The sequence below is a fragment of the Rana temporaria genome, chromosome 3 (genome assembly GCF_905171775.1).
Source record: "Rana temporaria chromosome 3, aRanTem1.1, whole genome shotgun sequence".
NCBI lineage: Eukaryota > Metazoa > Chordata > Amphibia > Anura > Ranidae > Rana > Rana temporaria.
In genome coordinates this window covers 119,342,597-119,368,880 of record NC_053491.1, presented here as the reverse complement: position 1 = coordinate 119,368,880, position 26,284 = coordinate 119,342,597, and the positions used below count along the sequence as shown (strand labels likewise).

The following is a 26,284-nucleotide window of genomic DNA, read 5'->3' as shown; positions in this document are numbered from 1 at the left end:
TTATACCCTTATTGTCTGGATTGGAATTGATAGCTATAGTGAGGGGCTCCATTGGCACTACAAATAACAATGGTGATAAGGGGCAAACCCTGTTGGGGTCTTGGAACATCTACTATACTGGACTTTTAAACTTTTACCAAAATTTGAGCCACCAAATTTAGAAACACCAAGGTTTTGTAGAGGGCCCAAAGAATATGGGTAAAGTGGGAACCAAATCCCATGACTTCAGCAGTGTAAAATAGAAAATCCCATGTCAATATGTCAAATGCCTTTTGTAGATTTAGTGATAGGAGCATTGCTGCCCTCTTTACAGGAGTGTCCCACTTGGAACGGGTCACTGTCAATCTGTTAATCATTAATTAATCAGGTGTCTAGTTAAAAATATCTTATTTTTAAAAATACACAAAGTGCCTACACTAAACACTCTACCCCTCCCCCCCCCCCCCACATACACACATTTACCTTTTTTTTTTTTTTTGTTTAAGAATAATATAATTAACTGACACCTACTCTGTGCCAGGTGTCCTTAGCTTTAAAAAGAAATCCCATAAAATGTAACACATTGGAGAGCACCACATGCCTTAACATTAGGCATTCAGCCTTTCTAAATAAAAGAGAGATTTATTATAGTAGCTCTTGGATCATGGGATTCCACATCCTAACTTATAATTCATTTGATACTCTGGTACAAAAAAAACAATGCAGAGTAGATGTAACTTTAGAAATAGTATGGAATTTAGAAACAAATGCAGCGTGTGACTGACTTTACGCATTTTAGCCCTGTCTGGAATAATCATACCCAAAGCTAGCTAAATTTTCCCATACAAACAAATAACGCACATATGGCATTACACATACATAGTTGCATAGTTACATAGTTGGTCTGGTTGAAAAAAGACACAAGTCCATCCAGTCCAACCATAAAAAAATAAAATAAAAAATATCGTACAATCCCATATACCCAATTCTATATCCAGATTTACTTTGGACGGGAAAACTGCTGTCATTCTCCTCCTCACAAAGTCTGTACCGCCTAACGTAGTTTATGCACTTTTATTTACAGCTGCATCATGTGATTGCAGCCCAGAATTTACTCTCCCAACCCCCATTTTTGGTATGATGCAACATAGTACTGTACAGAAAGGTTTTATATCGACGTTTTTACACATCCTTTACTCACTATCTACCTGGAGGGGTACAGGGATAATAAACGGTGGCAACTCAATCTGGGGGAATTACCCGGTGAGCAGTGTGAGATGGCACTAGAGGCAGTACATGCTAGTTCTTTAAATAGTTCTCAGCTGTTGAAAGTAAATTATACCCCTCTCAAACTGTTTAAAATTAGACTTCTTTCTGAACCTGCCTGTCCCAAATGTAGCAGGGATCATGGGGATCTAATTCATGTGCTATGGCACTGCCCACAACTATAAAGACACTGGGAATTCATCCTTAATACTGTTAATCAAGCATTTTAGATTACTCCTTACTACTTCCTGATCCTAAGTGCTGCTTATTGGGTATTCTAGATGATGTATTAATGGACGTATTCAGTCTCCGGGGTCTTGTTTTAAACTTGCATTAAAGAGTAATTTTGCTTCATTGGAAAAGTGCCTCTCCCCTCCCTTAGGGAATGGGTAGATCATATGGGTACTGCTCTTAGATACGAGCATGTCATTTATCAACAATGGCGATGCCTGGATAAATTTGACAGAGTGTGGGATGGGTCATTGGATACTGCAGGACTGGCCCCAGTGGAATTAGTCATGGATAGATTTTTGGGGTAAGGTGCTGATCTCTTTTTTCTATTGTTTATTGCGCTGGCTGTGTAATTTACCCTATTGGAATTATGCATGCTACTCCTTGTAGTTCTCAGATCTGACCACTGGGTAGGGCCATATGGTTCAGTTAGGCTTGTAGCAGTTCTAATAACAGTTACATAGTTACATACTGTAGTTAGTTTGGTTAAAAAAAAGTTCATCTAGTTCAACCTATAGAAGGAAAAAAAAATACAATCCTGTATATACACAATCATATACCCACAGTTGATTCAGAGGAAGGCAAAAAAAAATGTTATTAAAGGCTAAGTTCACCTTTTTTTCTAAAATTCAGCTCCCATATGTACTAATATACCATTAATCTACGTTGGTTGCAGAAAAATAAAAGCTTTCTTTGATTTTAATTACAAGGCCTTACTTTAGCCCTTTCTGTATTTCTTAGAAAGCTTCATCATTTGCTGATATGTGGATTTGGGATGAAGAAACCAGTAAGACACAGGAAGGAGTTTACCAGCTGACCTCATTGGCACACCCCCTTCACTCATCAACTATGTTTGCACAGAATCCCAGGCATTCCTTCATGCATGCATTTGTCTGGCTGTCTCAGCGTCCCCTAAGATGGGCTTTGGGCCAAATGCTAAACTCCCTGGGGCTGCATGCAGCCCATGGTACACCCCTGATGTAGTGCAAGGGCCTGCCTGATTGGATATAGAGTGATTGGATAGATGTGGTGTCCTCCTATTATATAGTTTTGGTATTCATTATCAGTGCAAATTCATATACAGAGCCACACAGAGTATGTGCATTGTACTTCTGTTGTCATTACATTTAAGGCTCCATGAATGCAGAAAACAAACCAAAAACTGCAATAACACCATGCTCCACTTAAAAAAAGAATTCTGGTACTTCTCTGGGGCGATTGTCAGGTGTAGGACAATTCAAAAAACGCTCCAAAAAACGCCTGCGGGAATGTGAGTTTTCACTACGCGGAGATGTGAATGCAGCCTGACAACTGAGTGTCTGTCCACTCCCTCCTTTGTGCTTGTATAAAGATGGTCATACACTATGCAATCTAATTGTACAATATCTGTATTTTCCTTTAAATTTACCAGATTTATGGAATAGGCAGGCCCACCTGACCAATCCATTTAATGTGTACCAAATAAGGCAGGCCCTTGTACTACATAGCTAATGGGGGATCTAAAAAAGATTGTACAATTACATTGCACAGAAAGTGGGTATTGTAATGAGGGGGGTGTGGTCCAGAGTGGTAAACACACTCTATCACACCCTTTTCTGTGATGACCTACAGGAAGTGAATGCTGAGAGACGCTCTACAGGAAGTCATAAAATCTAAAAATCATTTTAAAATTCAAATAAACTGAAAAGATTTTAAACCTCCTGTAAATGAGGTAAGTGAGAGAAAAGCACACTGGGATGGCTGGGCCAGAAATGACATTGGAAAACACTTCTAATTATTATGAAAAGTGAAATTCTGCCCTAAAAGGTGATCCTTTAGGTTTTGACAACCTGGTATGCATTTCTGTAATAGATATATTTTGATTTATATTTGTAGTCTTTGGGCCAGATTCACATAGAGATACGACGGTGTATCTCCTGATACGACCGACGAAACTCAGAGATACGACGGTGTATCTATGCGACTGATTCATAGAATCAGTTACGCATAGATATGCCTAAGATCCGACAGGTTTATTAACTGTGTTACACCGTCGGATCTTAAGCTGAAATTCCAGGCCGGCCGCTAGGTGGCGTTTCGGTTTATTTCCGTGAGGATTATGCAAATGAGGAGATACGCAGATTCCGAAACGAACGACCACCCGGTGCTTTTTTTTTTACGTCGTTTGCGTTCGGCTTTTTCCTGCGTATAGTTACCCCTGCTTCTATGAGGCACAGCCAATGTTAAGTATGGCCGTCGTTCCCGCGTCGAATTTTGAAATTTTACGTCGTTTGCGTACGTAGATTCACAAAAACGCTGGACGCAAGTTACGCTCACGCCGAAACCAATGACGTCCTAGCGACGTCATTGGGAGCAATGCACGGCAGGAAAATTTGCGGACGCCGCATGTGCAGTTAAATCGGCGCGGGGACGCGCCTGATTTAAATACTACACTCCCCCTAGCCGCGGAATTTGAATTCCGCGGGGGGATTTAAGATACACCGCCGCAAGTTTTGAGGTAAGTGCTTTGTGAATTAGTATTTGCTTTACAAAATTGCGGCGGCGGATCTTAAATCACATAGGTTACACGGATCTAAAGATAGGCTAACCTATGTGAATCTGGCCCTTTGTGTACAGAGGCCTATTTACACCAATCTGCGCTAAACGGCTACTAACGTTAATTGATCATATATGCAGTGTTCAAAAAGCACATATACAAATGACAGGTTTTAAAATATATGAATACAGCAGCCCCTATTACAATAAACACCAATACAAAAAAACAGCAAAGAGACTTAGTCCAAAACATCGGTTCTGTAAAGATTCCAATAATTAAGCAGTAGAGTTGAGCGGACACCTGGATGTTCAGGTTCAACGGTTCGGCCGAACTTTGAAAAAAAGTCTGGGTTCGGGACTTGAACTTGACCCGAACTTGACCCCGAACCCGAACCCCATTGAAGTCAATGGGGACCAGAACTTTTCAGTACCAAAATGTCTCTAAAGTAATGGAAAGAGCTAGAGGGCTGCAAATGGCAGCAAAATGTTGGTAAGAGCATGGCAAGTACTCTGCAAACAAATGTGGATAGGGAAATAACTTAAAATAACATAAAATACATAAAAAAAAAAAAAAATAATCTTAACCTAAGGCCCCATACACACCATAGAATCTATCCGCAGATAAATCCCATCAAATGGGTTTCTGCGGATAGATCCTATGGTGTGTACACTCCGTCGGATATTTATCCGCAGATAAATCTCCCCTGGAATGGATTTCCAGCAGATGGATATTTGCTGACATGCTCAGCAAATCCATCTGCTGGAATCCATTCCAACGGATGGATCCGCTCGTCTGTACAGACTTACCGGATCCATCCGCCCAAAGGGATTCCCCGCACGCGTCGTAATGATTTGACGCATGCGTGGAATTCCTTATATGACAGCGTCGCGCCCGTCGCCGCGTCATAATAGCGGCGACGGCGCGACACGTCATCGGCAGAGGATTTCAGCGCGGATTTCAATGCGATGGTGTGTACACGCCATCGCATTGAAATCTTCTGAAATCCTCGAGAGGATTTATCCGCGGATACGGTCCGCTGGACCGTATCTGCGGATAAATCCTCTCGTGTGTATGGGGCCTAAGAGGACGAGGTCCATATGGAGTAGGAGGTTGAGGTGGCGGTGGATGTGGCGGTGTAGGTGGAAGCAGCGGTGGAGGAGGACGAGGTAGCCAACACAGGTTTTTGTTTTTAATTTATTTATTTTTTAAATTAGGGTACACCCCAAAAGAGTGAGAAAGATCAAAAGTACAAGAATGGCTGGGTAAGGCTGGTATACGTGTCTATTCTGCACAAGGTACGGACAAGTCCTGTGGGATCCATGCCTGGTTCATTTTATTGAACGTGATCTTGTCCACATTGGCTCTGGACAGGCGGCTGCGCTTTTTCTGTGATAACGCCCCCTTCAGTGCTAAATACACGTTCAGATAATACACTGGCTGCAGGGCAGGCCAGCACCTCCAAGGCGTAAAGGGCAAGCTCAGGCCATGTGCCCAATTTGGAGACCCAGATGTTTAAGGGGGCAGACCCGTCATTCAGTACGTGTAGGCGTGTGCACACATACTGATCCACCATGTTGGTGAAATGCTGCCTCTTGCTAAGACGTTCCATATCAGCTGGTGGTGCTGGTTGTTGTGGCGTGCTGACAAAGCTTTTCCACATTTCAGCCATGCTAACCCTGCCTTATGAGGTGCTGGCGGTGCCCCGGCTGCATTGGCGACCTCTTCCTCCTCCCCTGCCTTCGCCTTGTGCTTCCACTGTGCCCCCGCTGTCAGGTGTGAATTCCACCAGCAGCGCGTCTACCAGTGTGCGCTTGTACTCACGCATCTTACGGTCATGCTCCAGTGAGGGAATAAAGGACGGTACATTGTCCTTGTAACGGGGATCCAGCAGCGTGGCCACCCAGTAATCAGCACCTGTTAAAATGTGGGCAACTCGGCGGTCGTTGCGGAGACACTGCAGCATATAATCGCTCATGTGTGCCAGGCTGCCCAGAGGCAACGAAAAGCTGTCCTCTGTGGGAGGTGTATCGTCTGTGTCCTCTGTATCCCCCCAGCCACGCACCAGTGATGGCCATGAGCTGGTCTGGGTGCCACCCTGCTGTGAACATGGTTCCTCCTCCTCCATCTCCTCCTCCTCATCCTCCACCTCGTCATCCTCCAGAACTGTGCCCTTGCTGGACAATTGTGTACCTGGCGTTTGTTGGTGCAGGAACCCACCCTCAGAGCCACTTGTGAATGACTGCCCTGAAAGCCTTGGAAATGATCCCGATTCCTCCTCCTCCTGTGCCACATCCTCTTCCATCATCGCCCGAAGCGTTTTTTCAAGGAGGCATAGAACTGGGATAGTAACGCTGAGAACTGTGTCATCGGTACTGGCCATGTTGGTGGAGTACTCGAAACAGCGCAACAAGGCACACAGGTCTCGCATGGAGGCCCAGTTATTGGTGGTGAAGTGGTTCTGTTCTGCAGAGCGACACACGCGTGCATGCTGCAGCTGAAACTCCACTATCGCCTGCTGCTGCTCGCACAGTCTGGCCAGCATGTGCAAGGTGGAGTTCCACCTTGTGGGCAGGTCACATATGAGGCGGTGAGCGGGAAGGCTGAAGTTATGCTGCAGCGCTGACAGGCGAGCAGCAGCAGAGTGAGAACGCCAAAAGTGCGCACAGACGGCCCGCACTTTCTGCAGCAGCTGTGGCATATCGGGGTAATTTTTAAGGAACCTCTGCCCCACCAAATTCAGCACATGCGCCAGGCAAGGCATGTGCATCAAACCGGCTAGGCCCAGAGCTGCTACGAGATTTCGCCCATTATCGCACACCACCAGGCCCGGCTTGAAGCTTACTGCCGCCAACCACTCATTGGTCTGTTGTTCCATGTCCCTCCACAACTCCTGCGCGGTGTGGGTTTTTTCCCCCAAACAGGAAAGTTTTAAAACTGCCTGCTGTCGTTTACCCATGGCTGTGCTGAAGTTGGTGGTTAATGTGTTACGCTGACCGGATGAGGAGGCGGTAGAGGATGAGGAAGCGGAGTAGAAGGAGTTAGCAACAAGAGGCAAACTGTAGCGCCCTACAATCCTCGGTGGTGGAAGGACATGCGCCAAACTGCTATCCGCCTCAGGCCCAGCCGCCACTGCATTTACCCAGTGTGCTGTTAGGGAGATATAACGTCCCTGACCATGCTTACTGGTCCACGTATCCGTAGTTAGGTGGACCTTGCCACAGATGGCATTGCGCAGTGCACACCTGATTTTGTCACCCACTTGGTTGTGCAGGGAAGGGATGGCTCGCCTTTCAAAAGTAGTGGCGGCTGGGCACGACGTAATGTGGGACAGCCAATGCCATCAGGCTTTTAAAACTCTGCGTCTCCACCAGACGGAATGACAGAATTTCAAAGGCCAGTAATTCAGGGCCAGGGATCGCGGGTGGGTAGGGGGGTACTTCATCTTCCGCTCCAGTGTTTGGGAGATAGAGAGCTGAACGTTTCCATGGGACCCAGGTGGTAGTGTTGCTGGCAGATCCTCTGTTTGCGGGGTGGCAGGTGCCATTGTCACTACAGAGGTGGATGAAGAGGCCGAGACTGAAGCAGAAGAGGAAGCAGGAGGAGCCAGAGACCTTTCTTGGTTTTTGAGGTGTCTACTCCACTGAAGCTCGTGCTTTGCACTTAGATGCCTGGTCATGCAGGTTGTGCTCAGGTTGAGAACGTTTATGCCTCGCTTCAGGCTCTGATTGCACAGCGTGCAAACCACTTGTGTCTTGTCATCAGCACATTGTGTGAAGAACTGCCACGCTAGGGAACTCCTTGGACCTGGCTTTGGTGTGCTCGGTCCCTTGCTGGGCATTAGCAGGCATACTGTCTAGGGGACGCTTTTGCACCCTGCTCCCTCTTCTGCTGTGCTGGTGGCTCTGTGCGACCACCGCCTCTTCTTCCAAACTACACAGGTCACCTGCATGACGTTGATTCCATGTGGGGTCGAGGTCACCCAGTCTTCACTCCTGCCCTCCTTGTCGGTCTGCACAATTGCGAAAGCAGCAGCAGTTGGCAACTGTGTTTCTTCATCATCCGAGACGTGCAGCGATGGTCCTCCCATGTACTCATCTTGAAACATAAGTGGTTGGGCATCAGTGCACTCAATCTCTTCCACTTCTGGGACAGGGCTAGGTGGATGGCCCTGTGAAACCCTGCTAACAGAGTCATCAAAAAGCAGAAAAGACTGCTGTATTATTTGGGGCTCAGACTGCTTGACTGATTTGCAAGGGGGTGAGGTGAAAGACTGATGGACTGATGGAAATCGGCTTCAGGTGCCAACTCTGATCTTTCAGCACAAGACTGGTTGGGAGACAATGTGAAGGAACTGGAGGCACTGTCAGAAACCCAATCTACTATCGCCTGTACTGCTCCTGGCCTCAACATTCGTAGAGCCGGATAAGGCCCAACCAAATACCGCTGCAGGCTCTGTCGCCTACTCGCACCTGAGGAAGGTATTTCACTTGTGCGTGTAGCTGGCACAGATCGACCACCTCGTCTGCAACAGGAGCTCCACCAGCAGCACTACGACCGAGGCCACATCCCTTATTTGACGTTCTCCTCATATTTCTCAAATGTAGGAACTTGCCCTAAATGGGTGTTTTTTGAATAGCACAATAGAATAACAGTATCTAAAGGGTGTATCTCACACGTACAGATATGGTGGAAACACTGCAAAAAAACGTTTTTTTTTTGCCCTAAATGGATGTTTTTTGAATAGCACAAACAATAGAAGAACAGTATCTAAAGGGTGTATCTCACAGTAACATATGCAGTAATGGTGTAATTTGATTTCTGAAGCAGGACTGACTCCTATCTATTTCTCTCCCTAAAACCAACACCAGGAACCTTTCCCTAAAGTATCTAAAGCAGAGTGACTTGCTGTGCTATGTAGATCGCTGAGTAATTTGATTTCTGAAGCAGGACTGACTCCTATCTATTTCTCTCCCTAAAACCAACACCAGGAACCTTTCCCTAAAGTATCTAAAGCAGAGTGACTTGCTGTGCTATGTAGATCGCTGAGTAATTTTATTTCTGAAGCAGGACTGAGTCTGACTCCTATCTAATTCTCTCCCTCAGAGCAGCAGCAGCAGCGCCAGCCTTTCCCTACCCTATCCAAAGCAGAGTGGCGTGCTGTGTGCCTCTAGCTTATATAGAGGCGGGTCACATGCTGCACTGGCCAATCACAGCCATGCCATTAGTAGGAATTGCTGTGATGGCTTCTAGGTCACACGACGAGTTAAACTAATGTTGATTGGCTGCCCTGCAGCGCGCCATTACATTGCCGAACACCGAACCCGAACCTGAACTTACAGTAAATTGTTCGGGTTTGGGTCCGGGTACCAAAAATCCAAAAGTCCGGTACGAACCCGAACTTTACAGTTTGGGTTTGCTCAACCCTATTATACAGCACTCTAGTCCATTAGTTAAAATCTGACCTGTATTTACATGTAAGCCATATGAGACGCATAGTAATATAGTGAGTGATGAAATAGTTCTTAATGGCGGGTAAAGATTCAGGTTGACAATCTGTAAGCGTGCAGCAAACACCAGAGTCCACACCACGTGAGTCACACTCCCCTAGGAGTTTACACTCACCAGAAAGCAGTTAAACAAATGCCTTGAATGTTCTAGATGTCATCCAGTTAGCAGGGTTTAGATTGAACTGCATATCACTCCATGGATGGTTGGTCATGCAAAAAAAGTGGCTCCACATAGTGTAATCCCGTTTAAAGCATTTATTAAGAGACCATGCCTTTTAAATTAAACTTACAAAGTATAACATTTAAACATGCATTTGAGTTAAAATTTCATTGTCTCCGGACAGTGGAAGCCAGCTGTCAGCCGCCGCACTAGCCGCGTTGATAGTGCTTGGTTTTTCCTCTTTGGCCCAGACACGCATACTTTACTACTGGTCGCAGTCTGGCATTTCGTCATCATCGGCATCATATGAGTGCGTGACCATACGGCGCGGCTTCCCAATATTAGTAGGCTGATCAAGCTACTCATTAACCCTTCGCTTGCTCTCCGCCCTACTCCACAGCAGTGCACGCTAGTGGAGTGACAGACACAAAGGGGTTTAGATATAAGGGATATATGTATAAGGGTTATTATATATTTTTGTATCTATTTATGTAAACTGCTGGTGTATCTATACATATTTGTTATTATTTTTTGCATAAACTTACAGGATCAGCTCAGTAGTAATATACATGTACTTACATATACATATATATTTTTCTTTTATAATATACATCATAACTATATACACATATAATAATTGACATCAAGATTTTTAAGTGTCACTAATAAAACAATTGATATCAAGTTCCACATTTAACCATTTAGGCTTAAGTGTATCAGTAAGGAAAATCCATTTAGTTTCTCGCTTTGATAACTCCCTCACAATATTAGCGCCTCTCCAGGTTGATTTAATATGATCTATACCCCAAAATTTTAAACCTGAAGTGTCTTGATTATGGAAAAATTTTAAATGGAATGAAACACTATGATCCTTAAAACCTAATTTTATATTTTTTAAAACGTGTTCTGCAATACACATTCTCAATAGCCTCTTAGTACGCCTGATATACATTAACCCACAGGGGTATTCTAAGGCGTAAACTACATAAGTAGAGTTACACGTGATAAATTAGCAGATTTTAAATTCTCTATTATTTGAGGTAGATATAAACTTCTCCAAACCTCTCATTGTCCTAATGACCTCTCTACATGCTTTATATTTTCTACATGCAAAGAAACCATCTCGATCCCAAAGAGAAGATTGTCTGTCAGGTAGATCAAGAACTTTCTTTACTACTTTATCACCAGAACTGGGGACCTTCCTATAAATTAAATTAATAAAACCCCATTTATGGCTTTTGATACTAGTCCTAGGTAAAAGTTTCCTGTCTGCAGTTAAGCAGCAACACATATGTGGACGGTGCACTGTCTGTTCTTTAGGGCTACATACAGAATTTCAAACACCAAAAGACAGGGACAGTTACAGTCTGATTACATTACAAACCTGATATTTGAGTCTATTAATTTAGCTATAGACTGAGGATACATCTTACTAACCTTTAGCCCTGATGGGCCTAGAGAACCAGGTAGACCAGGAACTCCTTGTCCTCCAATTTCACCCTGCATATAGTAATAAATAAAACTTTAGATATGTGCTTGCCTGGTGATATATGGATTTTGAGTAACAGTTGGTAAAAAGCTGTTTGATGATTGTCCATTTGTCAAACAGGACAAAAACATTGTTTGAATTTCTTCTAGAAAACTGAAAAAGTATGTACTTTTACATGTAAACACTATTACAGCAGTTTGCTCATAGGCACAGACAATTAGCTTTCAGGCATACATTCTGAAAGTCATTAAATAACATGCAGCTATGGAAAAGTCCAGAGAAAATGATTAGGTCTAAAAAGATAGGATAAAATGTAAAAATGATCAAATTTATAGCAGAATAAAATATAACTTTGAAATGGATCTGGGATGTGTTGGTGCATGGCTTTAATTGGTGCTGTTACAGTCATGCACCAATAATTCTCTGCTAAAGCCTTGTCTTAAAACGTTCCCTCATTTTTTCATGTTTTCAGAGATAAATCTGAAGTTTAGTTCATTGTTTCTTGACCTCTTCCTCACTGCAGAAAGCCTGTCAGACTGCCATCGCCCATTACATTCACTTTTTTGGAAACATATTTTACAGTCTCAGGTTGTTGCACAGAAGTATAAAGGCTCCTGCACATGTTAATCACAGACAAGAAGCTTTTAACTCTCCAGAATACCAAGCAGTTCCATTAAAGTGTCCACATGCATTACACTTTGTGGCCCAATCTATTAAAAAATGCTGAGCCAAAATTAATAAAAAATAGACTGCAGTGAATTACTAGAAGCTACATTAGTATCAGCAGCACACAAACCCACTGGTAGCTAATCTCTAAAATCCAAATTTATCATATACATTTGGAGGTGGTACATCATAGTCAAGCCTTGAAGTTTGACCAAGGTTGAGGAATAATGTGGTGCATAACCTGTTAGCACATGGACATTTTACCTTGTATGATTATGAAAACATAAATAGGGCTGTGGTTATTAATCACGCGATAATCTGTGAGCCAGTTCCATTATTATAAGCATACCCATCTGTCTTAAGTCTACTGTATAGTTGTTATGATATGTAGCACCCTGCCAGATAGACTGCTAGGTTTGGTTAGGCATACTTAGTTCTGTGGCTCTCCTGTAATCAGCAGGGCAGCTGTTCTGGGCTCTTCAGACTGAGTTTGATTGCTCTCCCCTGTCTCCTGGAGTCTTCTAGAATGTAGTGGGTGGGAGATTCAAATGAGCACCCTGAATATTTATGCAGCACTAGCCAATTGCTGAGGAGGTGTGCCCAGATGGTGGTTGGCGAGTGCATGAATAGTTTGAAGCCTCAGAGAGCAGGGGGGAGAGGTTCCAAGCCAGAAGGGCTGCTGCCCTTCCTGGCAGTCCAGTTGAAGATCCCACTTGTCTCATTGAGGTCCCAGCTGTGCATAGCTAAGGGGCCTATTCTGCTGCTAATTCTTTAAAAGCCGAGGGAGGCTTTTCACTGAGGATCCAGTCTGGAGGCTCCACCGAGGAAACTGCCTGCCTGAATCTGGAGGGAAACATCCAAGTCCCAGGGACACTGTGAGAGATATATCTTAGTGAATGTTGCTGCTGTTAACCCCTGGTGCATTAAATTTAAGGCTTGCTTGGCCTGGAACATTGCTAATGGTGTCCCAGTGCTATCCATTTTATGTCCTATTGCTAAAAGGACTGTGTTAAGAAATAGCTGCAAAGGGAAGAGTTTCCTCATTTTCCTGTTCAGTGTTCTGGAGTATCCCACAGCTTCCCTAAGCCCCACACAAGGTAATCTGCAATAAAGGCAACCCCTAGACTGTTTACTGAGCCAGAGGTGTGAATGTTGCTGCCGTTGTACTATTAAGAAAAGAAGATGGGGCACAAATCAGCAGCCATTGCAGGGGTACCACTACATATATATGGCTAGTTGTTCACATTCCAGCAACTTCTATTATCTGGAGGCAAGGAAAGTTAGTTGTTCTGTGACCATGATAACTTGAAACATCATAAAATACCATTATTAATATTATGTAAACAGTTATTCTCTATGTTCTCCATTGGCTCACTTTGCTGAGTAAGTAAAACTGAATTGGGAAATTACTGTTCATTTATACTGTTCTTTTATAAATGGTTGCTTTCTTCTAAAAATGGGGAGATAATCCAGTCAATGCTTTGCATTGTTATATCCTACTTCTACTTGAACATGTTTTCCAAAAATAGGTAATGGGACAAAGATTTAAACAATATGAAATTATTTAATTAATAAAACATGCAAACTTAAAAGGAAGAGTGAACTGTTATTTGGAATTTAACATTTTATATTACACAAGTTACTTAAAGAGTAACTCCAAAAAACATTCCCCTTTGGGTGATCATTGTAAATCACAGACTTCGAACAAACTTTGTTGTAGATTCCTATGTTTTGTTAAACAGAAAAAATATTGCGCATACCAAAGTGAGTACAAGTGTAGCAGCTGCGTCTCAAAATGTCATACAACATCAATTAAACATAAAAAAGGAAGGAGTCGCGCTAAATGATTGAAGATAAATAATAATGTGAAGTGATAACAGTGATTATACAATGTAGATCTACAAAGAATGAACTGATAATCTCATACCAGCTCAAACGTATAAATAGTCCATAATGTGAATAAATAAAAGAAAAATAAGCCAAAGCCAAGGTGAACTGAAGAAAATTTAAACACAGTCCCAAATAATTGATGAAAATATATATCCCGAAAGTGTCCAAAAGAATCCACAAATGTTGTGATGAATAGTAGACAAGAGACCTCCACCAACGGGTAACACCGACTCTTACCAGAAATCAGTCAATAAACAGCATGAACGATATCCAATCTCCACTAAGGAACAGGTTAAAATTTTCATCCATTAAACCACCACGATAGACAGTAATCCTCTCTAATGGCAGCCCAATACAATACTCCAGCGTATGAAAATAGATTCTTGGGGATGGGGAGACCTACATCCCTCCTCTGTCAGACCCTTTTTTTTTTATGTCTTCTGGTCAATCATATGATGCCCAGAGTCCTCTTCTTCTTCTCAGGTGTTGGGTAGTACCTTGCTTTCAGCTCCGCTCGGGCCAGGGCTCGGGCTACATTGTATAATCACTGTGTTCACTTCACATTATTATTTATCTTCAATCATTTAGCGCGACTCTTTCCTATGTTTTGTTGTTCTGAAGAAATCCCTGTGTGTTTGTCCATGTGGAAAGTTAAACAAATGGGAGTAGTTTCATAATTATTAATCAGCTGCTGCACTTGCTGGGCTCTAATTAAGGAAAATTGTAGGGTCTGCATCCCTTTACACATTCTGTGTACAGAACACCTCCAGGTAGCCAGATTGCATTGCATTTTACCGACAATTACAGAGCAGTCGCAATTGTATATGCTATATTATTTATTTATTTTATTTACAATTTTACATTTTTTTTGCTTTAAGGCTAATTATCAATTATATTTAGCTCCTGTGTTTAAAATAGGCTCTTACTAAACCCCATGGAAATATAACGTGTATTTTCAGTACCTACTGATGTTTTTGGACAATATTGAGGCACAAGCATGACAGCTATTCCGTTTTATATTAAAAACAATTATTCTGGACTGGATGTCCAAATCGACCTTGAATCCAGTGTAAATAAGACAAAATATGCTTACCTTTGCACCTTTTAAGCCAGGTTCACCTGTTTTGCCAGGGTATCCTTGCATTCCCTGAGAAATAAAGCATGCCTATTTTAGTATACTGAGATACAAACATCAAAAAAAACTTCCAGTTGTTCTTACACTCTACCTGTCTATAAGAAAGATTTTTCTCTATTGTGCCCATTGGAGAGATTCCCCACAATTTTCCCTTTTGCCTGACACTTGTTAAATAGACAGCAAATTAAAGTGAGGAAGATATCCCAAGTGAAAACTTAGGTGACAATAAAAACTTACGAGATTCTGATCCTGCTCTATCGAAAGGTAAAATAGATTGTTTTTCAGGAGTTGGGCTTGCCTCACTGTGTCCATGACTAGACTGATGTTTAACATGGGAGTCTATGGAAGGTGTGCCCGGCTTTGAAAAATCAGTGCTCCCCAGCTGTAAATCCCCCAGATAACAAACTTTGCACACTTGTAGAGGAGAAATAGGGCAACATGTGTACCAAGTTCTGGGTCCAGGGGACCTACGACCGGTTGGTTTTGGGTCCCCAAATTCACCAGAGTAATTACCGTTTAACATGGGAGTCTATAGAAGGGGTGCCCGGCTTTGAAAAATCGGTGCTCCCCGACCGTAGGTCCCCAGCACAACAAATACTTGTAGAGGAAGAGTAGGGCTACATGTGTGCCAAGTTTGGGGTCCAGGGGACCTACAGCCAGCCGGTATTGGGTCCCCAAAATCCGAGAGATCAGGCGCAAAAAGGGGACTTGAGTATAAGCTGAGGGGGGCATTTCAGCACAAAAAAATGTGCTGAAAAACTCAGCTTATACTCGAGTATATATGGTACTCAGATTTTAACTTTTGGCAAGGATGTTGTACTCTTACACACATCTGTATAATGTCAAACTGTATTTTGTAAAAAAAAAATTACAATGAATCTACAGTTTATAAGATGAATAAAGAAGGTTTGGAGGATGTGCACTTGCCCAGAACATTAGAAAACTGATGGCAATCATAGGCGTGCGCACAAGGTCCCCCCCCCTTTCTAAGGAGAGGAGAAATATTCAATCTACTCCTGCTTCTGCCCCCCCCCCCTTGTGCCCACCCACATTCCAATTCCTGGTGCTGTGCTGTTCCTGTAAATGGGATGTGTGGGTGGAAACTTTAAAAAAGAGCAGCCAGCAGCTACCTCCTGTACATTAAGACTCTGCCTGAGCCTTCAGGAACCAGACTGAGTTAACACTGTGATCGAGCTATCCCCCCTCCTCCCTCCCTTCCTTCTGTCTCCCAGATCTCTCACCCTCATCTCTCTCCCTCAAATGCTCTCCATACCCCTCTTTTTATTTTGTCATTTTGAAGTAACTAATCAGAAACTGTATATGATGGTAACAATTCTAAAAAATCAATTTCAATCAAGACAATTTCTAGCAAGTGCAACACATTTCCAATATACAGCACTTCATATGCTTTGAATGGTCTTGTAATAGTAATAAGATATTCAGTTTCAGAGGGGGGAAAACTTGGTATTGTACATTGCAAAGCAGGCTTTCTATAAGCTGTTGCCTTAGTTAGATTTTACAAACTTGCAGGTACTGTATTTGTTTTGTGCTATAGATTTAGGGCTGGTTCACACCACACTTTGTTAAACCCAGAGACTGATAGACTTGCAGTGACAATGGAAATAGTATTGCATATCTAATTTATGTGGACACTGATATCAAATATATACAGAATGCATGGCGGCTGGTGCTTCATATGGGGGGGGGGGGGTAAACAAACCCTGTGGGTCAGTCGTTCATACAGCTGTCAAGTCAGGCTCAGTACAGTAATCACACCAGGGTTCGTCGCTCCTCTCTGACCATACTTATCCAAGCACACAACCTAGCAGGCCACAGCAAAAGAGGGGGAACGAGAGAGCGCCCCCCTCCTGAACCATACCAGGTCACGTGCCCTCAACATGGGGAGGATGTCTCCACGTTGATGGGGACAAGGGCCTCATCCCCACAACCCTTGCCCAGTGGTTGTGGGGGTCTGTGGGTTTTGCTGGAAACCCCCTTTAACAAAGGGGACCCCCAGATCCCAGCCTCCCATGTGAATTGGTAATGGGGTACATTGTACCCATTTCACAAAAAAGTGTCAATTTTTTTAAAAAACACACAGACAGCTTGGGACAAGAAAAGAAAATTAAAGCTGCGCCACTATACAGAATTGAGAATAAAAAGTCCACTGAAACTCAAATAAGTAAAGTCCCAATATGAACTATTATTGTGCACACAAATGGTCAATCCTGAAGATTAAATCCTCCAAAACGTCAACACCACCGTGACATCAAATGTGTTTTTCACACTGAAGTGAAGACCTATCACGAGTATTAAAGCCGCTTACCAGAAGGGCAAGCTCGACCAGCAATCGGCTATAGCCCAGACGCGGCCTTTAGAGACTGTAGTGGACTCACAGGGTTAAAAGTTTCCAGACAAAGGTTCCAGCGCATCCACAGGCTCGTCCTGTAACAATGACCACATAAGCATCCAGCATGCACGAGTAGAGATCTCTACCATTTGTTGCCAAAAATGCAGTGAAACCATTTAGAACTCACATTTTTCATTAGTGATGGGACAAGTCCTTTATTGAAAAAGAATACAAAATTCCAGTGGTGTAATCCTTACTCGACCCGGCATACGGAAAAGCACGCCTCCACGATTTAAATCTGCCTGCATGGGAGGCACCCTCCGAATGACGCTAGACCAGCCGTGACAGCTCTTAAGTAGCTGAGGGCAGGGCCACCCGTGACGTGACCCCACCCCCTCTGACGCCACGGGGGCTTTCCGGCTGTTTTCCAGTGGTCACGCTCCAGGAGACGAAACCAGCCAAGCATTTTGACATAACATCACAACACTTCCGTTTTGCATGAAATGCTTGTTTTTACTGCCCAAATGTGAGTACCCTATTTTACCTAATAAAAACATTTTGTACATACGGTATCACACTATATTGGGACCTTTTCTCTCCTGCATATGGGGTAATCATTGGAAGCACCTCCAGGAATACAGTAGGACAGATAACTGCCAGAGTGCTGCACAGTGGCACACACTGTGAACGCTTTAAACCCCAGGAGAGGGTAAAGTATCCGGTGAGTGCGGGCCACATAAGTGCACTGGTTAAGGTGGTCACTGAGTGGAACATTGGAACAGAAGTTCACCCAGCATAAGCACTTTTGAATTGTGACACAAAGAGCACAGCAATTCACCTACTAATTATGGACATTCAGCACATGTATCAACACTTGAGCACTTTGTACCAATTTCTTATTTATTTATTTATATATTTATATTTATTTATTTATTTATTTATTTAATCCATATTTTATGCACATCCGTTTCATCATCTATTCATTGCACTAGTTGCAAGATGGCACACTGTTTTTAGACATAAAAGGCACAATTTCTGAAAGCACCAAACACAGTTTTACTATTTTTACCATAGGCATTGTAAAGGTAGCGCCACCCCTACATTCATATCCTATCTGGTTTTCCCGTAGTGTCACAGGTGACCCAGCCCCCTTTGATGCCACGGGAAACCTCCGTGGCTTCAGAGGGGGGCGGGGTCACCCGTACATGTCACTGGGTAACCCTGCAGCGTTTCCCCATTGCGTCAGAGGGGGCGGGGTCACCCTTAGCTGTCACGGCGGGTGTAGAATCATTCGGTGGGTGTCTCCCATTGAGGCGGAATTGGATCGTGGAGGCATGTTTTTCCGTATCCCAGGTCGAGAAAAGGATTATATCGCTGGATTTTTTTTTTCTTTTTTTAATAAAGGACTTGTCCCAAGCTGTCTCTGTTTTACAATTTTTTACACTTTTTTGTGAAATGGAAGGGGTACAATGTACCCGTTACCAATTCACATGGGGGCAAGATCTGGGGGTCCCCTTTGTTAAAGGGGGCTTCCAGATTCTGATAAGCCCCCCTGCTCGCAGACCCCCACAACCACCAAGCAAGGTTTGTGGGGATGAGGCCCTTGTCCCCATCAACATGGGGACATCCTCCCCATGTTGAGGGCATGTGGCCTGGTACGGTTCAGGAGGGGGGGGCGCTCTCTCTTCCCCCCTTTTTTCCTGTGGCCTTCCAGGTTGCATGCTCGGATAAGGGTCTGGTATGGATTTTTGGGGGGACCCCCACGCCATTTTTTTTATTTTGGTGCGGGGTTCCCCTTAAAATTCATACCAGACCTGAAGGGCCTGGTATGGATTTTCAGGGGGCCCCTACGCCATATTAAAAAAAAATTGGTACAGTGTACCCTCTTAACCACTTCAACACCGGGCAATTTCACCCCCTTCCTTCCCAGACCAATTTTTAGTTTTCAGCGCTGTCTCACTTTGAATGACAATTGCGCGGTCATGCAACACTGTACTCAAATGAAATTATTATTTTATTTTTTACGCTATAAACAAAAGAAGAGCATACATTTTGAAAAAAAAACACAATATTTTTAACTTTTTGCTATAATAAAAATCACAATAAAAAAAAAGAAAAAAAATTTCCTCAGTTTAGGCTGATACGTATTCTTCTACATATTTTTGGTAAAAAAAAATGCAATAAGCGTATATTGATTGGTTTGCGCAAAAGTTATAGCGTATACAAAATAGGGTATACAGTAGAATTATGGCATTATTTTTTTTTTACTAGTAATGGCGGCGATCTGCAATTTTGCGGTGGACATGAGCTATGAGTAAATACTAAAGTTAGTGTGAAACGCGTCAGCTGTCCTAGGTTCCGTTGCTGTGACTTGTAGTGCCTGTTTCCAGTTTTTTACATTAAAGACACATTGGATTGGAGTGCGGCTGTCCTGATCATCTTTTGTTCTTAATTGCCATGTGCATTGCTAGCTCCCTCAGTTCCTGAGAAGAAGATTTGCACCCAACAAGACCTGCCAGGAGCGGCAATCTCTGTCTCTTCATTGCGGCGGACATACCGAGCTATAAAAATGCATTTTTTACTGTATAATGTGACTGACAGGGAAGGGGTTAACACTAGGGGGCGATCAAGGGGTTAAATGTGTATCCTAGGGAGTGATTCTAACTGTAGGGGGAGGGGACTCACAAGGGGAGGAGACCGTTCTGTGTTCCCCTGTACTGGGAAAACACATCGGTCTCCTCACCTCTGACAGGAGTCCTGCTGTGTTCACGGGCAATCGCGGGTGCCCGGCGGACATCGCGGCCGTCGGTCACGCGCACCAGGTCCCAAACGACGCAGCGGGGGTGCACGCCCTAGATTGCGGGGAAGTCCAGGATGTCATATGACGTTCACCCAGGATGGGAGATCCCATCTGTGGACATCATTTGACGATAGCCTGATATTGAAGTGGTCCATCGGCCACAAGCAGGGGTTAAACTGCACTGCTGGCGGCCGAATACCGCCGCAATTCCGGCCGTATAGTGCCGCTAAAAATAGCAGCGCTATACCGCCACCGCACCTCCCACCCCAGTGTGAAAGGGGCCTTAGAGTGGTAAGGATGTGGAACACGCCTTCCAAAGTTGGTGGAGTCAGTGGGGAGTGTAGATACATTTTAAAAACTTTTAGATGTATTATTTAGCAAGCACAATGTACAGGGGTATGGATAATAGTAGTGACCTAAAAAACACACAAACACTCAGGTTAAATTGAATGGACTGGTGTCTTTGTTCAATCTTACCAACTATTGGCCAGATTCAGAGAGAGTTACGCCGGCGTATCAGTAGATACGCCGACGTAACTCTGAATCTGCGCCGTCGTAAGTTTAAGTGTATTCTCAAACTGAGATACACTTAAACCTAGCTAAGATACGACAGCCTGCGCCGTCGTATCTTAGGGTGCAATATTTAGGCTGGTCGCTAGGTGGCGCTTCTGTTGAGTTCGGCGTAGAATATGTAAATGCCTAGATACGCCGATTCACGAACGTACGTGCGCCCGTCGCAGTAAAGATACGCCGTTTACATAAGGCGTTTTCCGGCGTAAAGTTATTCCATCAAATAGCTGGCCTAGTCAATGTTAAGTATGGCCGTCGTTCCCGCGTTGAAATTTTAAAATTGTACGTCGTTTGCGCAAGTTGTCCGTGAATAGGGCTGGACGTAATTTACGTTCACGTCGAAACCAATACGTCCTTGCGGCGTACTTTGGAGCAATGCACACTGGGATATGTACACGGACGGTGCATGAGCCGTTCGTAAAAAAGTCAATCACGTCGGGTCACCCCCCATTGACATAAAACACGCCCCCTCATCATCATTTGAATTAGGCGCGCTTACGCCGGCCCCATTTACGCCACGCCGCAAGTTAGGAGGCAAGTACTTTGTGAATACAGTACTTGCCTCTCTGACCTAAGGTGGCGTAGCGTAAATACGATACGCTATGCCGCCTTAAAAATGCGCGCCCCTACCTGAATCTGGCTATATGTATGTAACCATAGCACCATGATATAATACCATGTATAATTACAGCAAACACAAAAAGCAGTATGGGAAATAGCATGCATTTATTACTTCAACTGACAAATATATCGCAAAATGACTCACATTTCATATCTGTCAAACCAATAGTAGAAACTGTGCAACTCATGAAGCCTATGACATTGCTGGTCCCCTGAGCAATCGCAAATACACATCTGCCTTTCATCACTTCACTTCAGCTAAGTGGGGTTTGGTCTTGCTGTTTTCTCCCTTCGTACATATTTTATTTACCTTATGTTCTGTATTAAAGTTAAATAGAATGTATTTGTATATTTCAGCACGGATTTTCATTTATTCAATTTACAGTTTGTTATTGTGCATTACATTGCATGTTAAAATGTGTTGTGTTAAGGCAGCCCATACATTATAAATGGGGTGCCAGTACACTGCATTGGACAAAAAAAAGCACATCACGCTTCCTTTTTTACAATGCAGCACACCACAATGTGAGTGTTATAGTATGCTGCAGTATCTTGGCCTCTACTGTACAGTGCACTGGAATGTCATTATCAATTAATACCGTGGTAGTTGGCTAGATGCATTGATACTTATTGCAGTGCATTAAAACCTGCATTTTAATGCAGAGTGCTGCAATGCACAGGTGTGAACATTTTTATAATTTATTTTAGACATACACATTGAAAATAAAAGAGCTTGATGTATATAGCATGATTAGTTTATATTAATGTTTTGGCAACCTTACTTCTGCATATGTTTTTGATATGTACAGTATATGTTACCATAATAACTTTATATTTAAGATTTAATATCTCGCATATATGATATATGGTTAAAAATAAGAGACAGTATATATGTGCAATCATGTTTTTGTTGACTGCATACACCTGCTCAAAAAAAAAAAAAGAAGCACTCTTTGGGTGAATGCACTGCAAAAAATCTGTCTGATTTCTCAGAAACTGGGTTTCCCTGTTAGCAGTCTCCTGCCTCACACCCAACATCCCTCATTTGAAAAATCAAAGTAGCTGTGTGGAAAACTGTTGGCGAAAAAGCTATAAACTATAAGAAAAGAGCTTTTAAAAAATATGAAAATGAAGGACCACTAGTCTCATTTAAATGTTACAAAGAATATAACACAATATGAAAAAAAAGGAAATCAAATTAAGGATGCAAAAACTCAAAACGAACGACAGATTGCAAAACATAGGACAAACCCCCAAAAATTCTTCAAATATATTAACAGTAAAAAGGTCAAGTCTGAGCATGTAGGCCCTTTACAAAATAATCTAGAGTGGGTGACTGGGGACAAAGAGAAAGCGAATTTATTAAATGCTTTCTTCAGCTCTGTGTATACAAAGGAGCATGGGGGAGCTCATGTTCATAATGGGGGTGGTAGTGACACAGCCCCAAATGATCCACAATGGTTCAAAAGTGATATAGTCCAGAAATATTTAGACAGAATAAAGATGAATAAAGCACCTGGATCAGATGGCATCCACCCACGGATCCTAAAGGAATTGAGCTCTGTAATTTCAAAGCCATTGTATTTAATTTGTAGGGACTCATTATTGACAGGAACAGTACCACTGGATTGGCGCAGGGCAAATTTGATGCCTATATTTAAAAAGGGAACACAGGGCCAGATTCACAAACAGCGGCGCAAATTAAGTTACTCAAAACGTATGTCATTTAAGTTCCCGCGCCTTAATTTTGTGTCGTTAGTGCCGTATCCACAGCGCATTTGCGCCCAAAATTGCGCAAGCGGAACTTAAATCCCGAGGCGTAAGGCGGGGTTATTGCAAGTGGGAAGGAAGTGGGCGTGCTCCATTGTAATGAGCCATGACCCCATGCAAATGAAGGGCCGGCCGTACTGCGCATGCGCGCACGAATCTGCACCTCACTGGGCATGTGCAGAACTCGGCTCGGCGCAATCAGTGAGATAGGTAAAAGGCCAAGCGTACTTAGTTTGAGAATCGCCCTGTGTATAAATAGCCCCAGACAAACACACTTCCCTTGCAAAAGTACATCCCTGTGTTCCCCTTTCCTAGAGCAAGTTGCTTCTGCTCTGTCGTCTGTTGGTGTGTGTTGGTGAGTTTAGTGTTAGATAAAAGTTTTGGAGGAGTAGTAAAGTGTAGTAGCTGTGTTTTTTTTCTAAGTGTATTTTCTGTTTGTTTTTTCTGATTGTTTTTTTTCTGAGTGTATTTTCTGTGTGTTTTTTCTGATTGTTTTTTTTTTTAATTTGTATTATCTGTCTGCTTGTGTGGTTTGATTTTTGTGTGTGTTTTGTTGTGTAAGTATTTGTGTTTGTTTGTTGTGTTTGTTTTTTGTTGGTGCTGAGTGGTGGGTGTTATGGCACCGAAGCGCAGGAAGTTAAATTTTTATAGCACAGAGAAGCAGATACTTGCTCGGGCCATCACCCGATATGGGCGTTATTTGCATGGCCCTGAGAGCCGGAACACCCCCCCGGCCAGGAAGAAGGAGATCATTCAAAAAATTACTGATCAGATCAATGCGGCGGGCGGGGGGGGGGAGACGAGGACCCCCAGTGGGATTCAAAAGAAAATTAACGATCTTAAGAGCCTGGTCTGGGACAAGATGGCCAAAACACATGCCCATGCCACGGGCACTGGAGGAGGCCCACCCTGCTCCGTCAGGCTGACTGAGGAGGAATGGGCAGTGGCGGGCCTGCCTGGCTTTCAATCTGATTCTCCTGTGAGGACAGGTAATTTTTGGGTTTTTCTATCTGGTGATTAGCATGTGTGGGTGGGGGAAGGGAAGATGTGCCAAGTGTGTGGATCCTCCAACCTGTGAATGTTTTGTGTCCTCCACAGATGGCCAGGAGATTGCTGGGCCATCAGGTCAGGAGGTTGCTGGGCCATCAGGCCAGGCTGCACCATCCCCAGGACAACAGGCTGCTGAGGAGCCCCAAGAATGGCAGGAGTCCCCAGGGGAGGGGAGTGGCCACACCTCCCCTCATGAGGAGGTTGAGGGGGGGAGGATGAGGGGGGGCTGAGGATGAAGATATGGAGATTGCCAGGGAAATCCTTTTGGCCTCGGATGTGGTTCCCCCTGTGGCCACTCCTGAGGCTGGCAGCAGTCAGGCCTCCATCAGGGGTAGCCCCTCCCACTCCTCCCCCAACAGGCCTCCCCCACAAGGGTCTCTCTCTCCCCTCCTCCCAGGCCACAAGACTCAGCTGCAGGCAGAATGTCGACCAGGGGGGGGCGAGTGTCTGCCGGCCAGTCTGCAGAGGGACAATGCCTGGCAGACCCGCCATCTGGGTCAGATCAACCAGACTCTGACCCAGATGGAGGACAGCCTGGGCTTAATTAAGGAGTCACTCACTGATGTGGCCACAAACTCCTTGGTGGTCATCACATGCTTTTGTGACCTGCAGACCGCCACAACAGGCGTGGCCCAGGAGGTGAGTGCCCTGACCCAGGCTGTCCAGGACAATACCCGGGCTGTCCAGGCCAATACGGCTGCCCTCACAATCAGTCTGAACAGAATTGCAGTGGCCTTGGAGGGCAGGCCAGCAGGAGGACAGTCACCAGGGGAGGCTCCTCCTTCCCCTGCTCACCCCCCATGAGTCTCCTCCTTCCCCTACTCATCCCCCCCAGGAGTCTCCCCTGATTGGCCGTGGCCGTGGGCGGCCCAGGCGTAGCTCTCGCCTCCGCCGTTAACTTTTGGGGTACTTTTGTTTTTTTATTTTTATTTGTTTTTTTATTATACTGTACTTATGATTTGTTTTATGTGTGTGAATGAGGGGTGGCATTCCTGATTAAATAAGGGTGTCACCCTCAGTTTTGGTGGAGTAGGGATCCCCAGGACCAGGGAGAAGTGATCCCAGGTCCATGTGAATGGTGTATGAATGCACAGTGACATAATTGGAGCCATGGCGTGGCGTTACTGCTCCCAAGTACCATTGGGGGTACTTGGATCTAATCCAATTAGATGTGCATGTGATGTGTCTGTGCTAGGGACCACAGTGGGTGTGCATGCATGCATTCTCATTGTGCCATGATTAATGTGTGTGTTTACTGTGCAAAGATGCATTCTGCGAGGCGTCTCCTGACTGCTGTTCCCTCAGAAGAGGGGGTACCCTCGGTTACTAAAGTCACTAGTATAGTTATGAGCATGGATGCCCCTGGCATGTTGGCATACAGATTGTTGTCCTGCAAGTGTGTGTGCTCAGCTCTTCCTTAATGGTGTTGCTTTAGCTGAAATTTACACGGCTGGTGCAAAGTTAGGGCACCTTTTATAAAGTGTAATTTTACACCATGAAACTAGCAGAAGCGCACAGGGCGTAATCTATGCCACACACACTTAATTTTGTGGATCGCCTTATCTCCCTCATTTGCATATTTGCCTATCAAAACAGCGGTGTGTCTAGCGTATTTTGCGCGCGAGGAAGCGCCGGTGTAATTATTTTAGGTAGGACGGAAAAAAATGGATTTCAGGCGTATCTCGCTTTGAGGATACGGCGCAACGATACGCGCGGCGCATTTTTCAATGACGTTAAGTCGGCGCATCTGCTTTGTGAATCTGGCCCAAAGTCTTTACCAAGTAACTATAGACCTGTTAGTAGTGATGGACGAACATCCGACGGGATGGTTCGCGAACGATAACCGCAAACTTTCGCAAATGTCCGCAAACCGGAAGTTCGCAGCGGGCCCCATTGACTTTAATGGCAGGTGAATAGTAAAAACCTTCAGGTCATATTTGCAGCCACAAAATACTTACTAGCTGTGCACAAATAGTCCCACAACATGCACACTGACCTACCAGAAGTATTAAGTGAAAAACTGGATACATAAGTAAGTGCTGGCCATTACAAGCCCCAAAAATTAGCCGACAGGCATTCACCTGACAGCAAATAACTTTGTATTCTGTGGCTGGAGGTACATTAAGCTATTCACCGGATACAGAAGTAAGTGTCGGCCATTACAGGCTGTTGCCATATGGTTTTTGGGTAATCTAGATTAAATAGAGATATGTGGGTATATATACATATGTATATGGCTGTGTCTGTGTATGAATATAAAGATA

The 26,284-nt window shown here is 44.0% G+C and overlaps 1 protein-coding gene across 7 annotated transcripts in view; it reads right to left on the bottom strand.

Annotated features, from left to right (window-relative positions):
* Positions 1-26,284, bottom strand: part of LOC120931668 (collagen alpha-1(VII) chain-like) — a 495,674-nt gene that overhangs the window by 64,200 nt on the left and 405,190 nt on the right. For all 7 annotated transcript variants that reach the window (XM_040343324.1, XM_040343325.1, XM_040343318.1 and 4 more), the window contains 2 exons: positions 14,818-14,871; positions 11,117-11,179 (listed from right to left, as the gene is read on the bottom strand). In XM_040343324.1, the coding sequence (XP_040199258.1) occupies positions 11,117-11,179; positions 14,818-14,871 (117 nt within the window). The remainder of the gene's footprint in view (positions 1-11,116; positions 11,180-14,817; positions 14,872-26,284) is intronic.